This window comes from Phymastichus coffea, unplaced genomic scaffold, assembly GCF_024137745.1.
Source record: "Phymastichus coffea isolate CEN01 unplaced genomic scaffold, Cenicafe_Pcof_1.1 PCOF00003, whole genome shotgun sequence".
Taxonomy (NCBI): domain Eukaryota; kingdom Metazoa; phylum Arthropoda; class Insecta; order Hymenoptera; family Eulophidae; genus Phymastichus; species Phymastichus coffea.
Window position 1 is genome coordinate 9,173,914 of NW_026706814.1, and position 5,215 is coordinate 9,179,128.

The window sequence follows — 5,215 nt, forward strand, 5'->3', positions numbered from 1 at the left end:
TCGTTAAACCTTTTGATGTTTGAAAGCGGCTTCAATTTCTTAAGTAAAAACTGAAATATTGTTTATGTTCTTATGAAAAAAAACTAAATAGATACTTGAACGTAAAATTTCCCGCTCTTTCTGATCCTGAGATCAGAAATAGGGGTTTCCATTAAAAAAATAGAAATGACCTTGAGAAAACCGTCAAGGTCAAGCTCAAGGTCAATTTCAAAGTCACCCCTAGATGTCCCCCTTGAACCCCTACAACTTTGGTCTGAAACATTTTTGCGTAATTTGCTTGTTTCAAAAGTTATTAGACTGGGGAAATTAAAATGATTCACCCTGTATAAGCCGGGACGAGCAATATTGCTACGAGAGAAACCTCCTATCAGGACTGTGATAACAAAGTGTTATCACGAACACATCAGACACTCGCTTAACCCATTAAGTGGCAAACGTCCATGGCTGCAATGCTTCGATTTGACATTATTCCATTCGTACAATTCTCAATAGATTTGGATGAAATTTGGTTTCCTTATGTTTTAGTCTGTGCTCTTTCGAAAAATCACCAAGTTTTTTTGAAAATCTTGACAGAAAAAAAAATATGGCCGATTTTTTCGAAAAAATTCCAAATTTCTTTCAATTTTTCTCCAAATTTCGCTCTGCTGAAAAGAAATGGACCGTAAAATAGGCTCCCTAAGTAATTTTTTTCGCGACATGGGACAATTATCTTTCAAGCGCATTTGACTTTATTAAAAAATGTTGATTAGAAAAAAAAATATGGCGGTTTTTGTATCGTAGTGCAATTTAGAAATTCATGATTTTTTTACTCGAAAAATATCAACTTTTAAAAAAAATATTATAGAACAAAAAGTGCTTAGAAGTGGTCAAGAAACATGTGAGAATTTTTGAAATTTGAAAATTTTTTTTAAAATAAAAAATTGAAAATTTTTGAAAAATGTTATAATAATTAAGTTTCTCTCTAAACATGTTTTTTTGACAATTCTTAGTGATTTTATGGCTGGTATGTATTTGAATTCAACCGAAAATGTAAAGGAAATACAATCCAAGTTTTGCGAATTTACACAGCTAAATAAAATTTTTTAAATTAAAAAATCTCCACTTTAATAGTTTTTTTGTTTGTATTTTTGTTTGTATTTTTGTATTTTGTAATTTTTGTTTTTTTGTATTCAATTTTTATGTTTTTAAAAATATTTCTTTTTGACAATCATTTGTTACCAATTATTTACTTGTGTAAATTAGCAAAGCATTGACTACAATAATACTTTTTACACTCTTTGCACATGTAAAACGTACGAGTAGCACATCCTTGTTCATTGCAAGCTCTTCTTCTGATAGTTAGCCTCAAATTGTGGTTTTTCAAATCACCTAATTTAGCGTTTTTGACATAACTATCTACAATACTCAAAGCGAATTTCTTAGCGCTTACTTTTTTTTTGCCTGAACAAGCATTATAGAGTATTACTGCATTTGCAATAGAAGACTGGATAATTCTCATCAATATTAGCCAAGTCCATCTCTTACTTCTAATAATAGGTAATAAAGCACTACAGTACTGATCGTGTAGGTCAACACCTCCCATAAATAAGTTATAAAGTGAAAACACAAGTGGCATAGAAATGTCAGTTATCATTTTTTTTTCTTTGGAGTAGCGTTTCACTTCTTTTGTTGGTGTAACACGAGCTGTAGTTGAAATAATCGAAACTTGTTTAGAATCTACCACGGTTACGAAGTTCATTCCGCTATTTTTTTCATATTGAACTTTAAAAGTTCCACGAGGAGCTTTTTTATCAATTTCATTTTTTACTGGTATACGATCTTTCCTAATTACACCAGTAGCTCGTAAGCCAAGCTTTTTTAAATGAACAAGTAAGTCTGGATTTGTGTAGTAATTATCAAACCAAAGATGATATTCTTCAATTTTCTTTCTAGAAATTGATGACAGTAAAGCTTCGCTCATAGATAAAACAGCTTGGCTTCCTAGAGCAATACTTGACAATTCATTATTATGAGTGCCTTTGCCACAGTATATGTCACAGTTAAAGAGGTATCCATCAGCACCACAAATTCCAAACTCTTTTATTCCCCATCGAGTTGGTTTATTTTTTATAAATTGTTTGATCAACAGTCTACCAAAAAATTTAATCATCATTTCGTCTATGGATAATCCTATCTGAAAAAAACCAAACTGTTTTATATTTTTCCTAAAAATTTCTAATATAGCTCTAACTCTCCAAGCACGATCTTTTTTATTTTTATCTGTAGGTTTGGAGCATTTGATTTTTGATTTGATTTTCAAAAACTTTTTCAACGACATCAATGATCTAACTACTGGGGACTCGAGTAACTCATTTTTGGACCAATAATCTTTTTCAGATGTTCTTTTGTTGAACGCAGAAAGAATAATAATGGCAACAAATTTATTTAGTTCTTCTATTGTTATATCTAAACCGTTAAATTTCGAAGCTTCAATGATATATTCTTTTATATTTTTACAAAAGAACATTTCAAATAATTCAACAGGGGTACTATTAGCAATCATTTTACGATCTTTATCTTTTAACAAATATTTATTATATGGAATTTCATCATACTTTTTCTCTCCATCTGTCCAATCGTATACATGATATTCTTGCAAACGTTTCTGAGTGTTAGAGTAACTTTTTTTAACTTCATGGTACGATAACAATTTTTCAACAATTTCTTGAACATCGTTTTCATCATCAGCGTCGTCATTTTCATCAGCATTATCTTCATTTTCGTCATCATTATCTTCATCACTAACATCTTCAGAATTGTTAGATTCGTTTTCAGATTCTGAATCTGAACTCTCAGGATATGGTAGCATAACAACATCTACCGTGTCATCATATTCAGACACTTCACAAGATTCACTTGAAAATGCAATTTGTTTTTTATTTTTATTACACCTTCTTTGAGGTAAAATGCGTTTTTTTCCAGACATAATACCAGCAATTATTTGAGAAAACCAAAATTAAAAAGAAAAAACTTAATTACAAGTAATTTCCTTTTAAGGTTTACAAAATATTTGAATGAAATGGTTGGATATCTCACCACCTCAAACTAAAAATGTTAAGTTGATAAACTACACGGCATACGACAATAATAAAATCCTAAATTTTTTGAAAATATACTTTCACACAAAAAGAAATTTTGTTTGAAATAAATCCCTTCTAAAAGGCTTTCAAAATATCGCTGTAGTAAAATTGCAGGGGTAACTCGAAATACATTTTTCAAAATAGCAAATGCTACAAAAAAATATCGACAATAGATATAAGATTATGATATTTTTGTAATTGATTTTTATAAATTAAAACTGAAGTTTATTATTATTTTTTTTTAAAACTTGCTTAGTAATGTGTTACGGCCAAGGCCTTTATTCATAACATATGTAAAATTAGTAATTTGAAGTTAACAAATATTTCTAAAAATGAACTATTATAGAACTCTTTTGCTCAAAATAATGAAAAATACTTATTAAAAAATGTTATAACACATACATTTACTTAAAATTGGCAAAAATAAGCACTTCCAAAAAAAAGTATAAATATTTTTGGATTTTCGGGAAATTCAAATTTTCAATTTTCCAAAAATTTTCCAAATTATTTAGTAAAAATTCACACGTGTTCCTCGACCAATTCTAAGCACTTTTTGTTCTACAACAATTTTTCAAGTTGACATTTTTTGAGTAAAAAAATCATGAATTTCTAAATTGCACTACGATACAAAAACCGCCATATTTTTTTTTCTAATCAACATTTTTTAATAAAGTCGAATGCGCTTGAAAGATAATTGTCCCATGTCGCGAAAAAAATTATTTAGGGAACCTATTTTACGGTCCATTTCTTTTCAGCAGAGCGAAATTTGGAGAAAAATTGAAAGAAATTTGGAATTTTTTCGAAAAAATCGGCCATATTTTTTTTCTGTCAAGATTTTCAAAAAAACTTGGTGATTTTTCGAAAGAGCATAGACTAAAACATAAGGAAACCAAATTTCATCCAAATCTATTGAGAATTGTACGAATGGCATAATGTCAAATCGAAGCATTGCAGCCATGGACGTTTGCCACTTAATGGGTTAATGTGTTCTTAAGAAGGGTAGAGAAGTTCGCCAGACGCTCGCTTAATGAACTTCTCAAAACGGGGAAGAGGTTCACCAGACACAAGCTTAATGAAACTCTGACTATTGGAAACGAACAGGAAGAAAGTAAGAGACAGAAACTAAAAATTTTAACTTACTTTTCTTTTATTTTTTTCTTCTTGTTTCTTTATTTTACGGTTGAGCACCACACACAGACACACTGTAAGATTGGTCCGGTTGTCCCTTGTCGTACTGTTGTCGGGTATTCTCCTCCTGGAGTTATTAGCTTGCTGATTTCTACTACTGTTGTCCTCGGATAACTGGGGTGGAACTCCTCTAATTTTCACGGGACCCTCCTTTTATGCACTTTCGCACCAGCATCCCACTCTCCCTTTAGACAGGAGGAACTTAAGATTTTCCTTACTTAATTGGCCGGAAAATTTAGGGAGTGTCCCAAGCCTGGGTGAAATTCGGGCCCTAATTGGTCGGGGCGGAGCGTCCGGGAGTGGCCTCATTTAAGCGTTTCGGGCCCTCTTCATAAAGATGGCCCTCTATGTACTATTTTGACCTTTTATTGTTTAACTTATTCTATTTAAAATCAATTGTGTGTGGTACTCTAATTTTACAAAATATCTCTTAATCTATAATAAAACTAAAGGAGAGAACAAAAGTTAAGAATTACGTTTATCTAAAAACAATCAGGATATTAATAGCTTTGACTATTAATTAATTAATAAAAAAAATCAGAGTTAATTACAACAAACATAATTAATAACTTTCGTTCAAGCCATTCTTAAATTGTCTAACGCAAAGTTGAGCGCATCCAACAATTATATATACGAAACTCGCAAAGAAAATGAACTAATAAATACGGGAAGATAAATTTCGCAATTTTTTAAGAGACCTGCAAGCAAATCTGCTTCCTTTAATTTAAAATAAATTAGCAATAATGAAAATAAATTATTTAAAATAAAATAATAGTACTGTTGGTAGGTGCACATGTGCGTTACAGATCTCTACTTTCTAAACATGCGCGCAATCTGGCTACTCCGGATGACGCGATCGTAAAATCGCTCTGATAATCTCCAGCATCCGAAAGTCGCCAGATGCGCGA

At 31.0% G+C, this 5,215-nt stretch overlaps 1 protein-coding gene across 1 annotated transcript; it reads right to left on the minus strand.

The window, feature by feature from the left end:
- Positions 1-1,225: 1,225 nt before the first annotated feature.
- On the minus strand, positions 1,226-2,965 carry LOC131665007 (piggyBac transposable element-derived protein 3-like). Its single transcript, XM_058936580.1, has 2 exons — positions 2,134-2,965; positions 1,226-2,076 (listed from the first exon to the last, which is right to left on the minus strand). Exons 1-2 carry the CDS (start codon positions 2,963-2,965, stop codon positions 1,226-1,228), a joined length of 1,683 nt encoding a protein of 560 aa, XP_058792563.1.
- Positions 2,966-5,215: the final 2,250 nt, after the last annotated feature.

Excerpts from the sequence above, each read along its gene's own strand:
- LOC131665007 (XM_058936580.1), bottom strand. The coding sequence starts at position 2,965 with ATGTCTGGAAAAAAACGCATTTTACCTCAAAGAAGGTGTAATAAAAAT. Across the intron at positions 2,077-2,133 it reads AATGATGATTAAATTTTTTG|AGTTTGGAATTTGTGGTGCT; the intron begins GTAGACTGTTGA and ends GGGGAATAAAAG.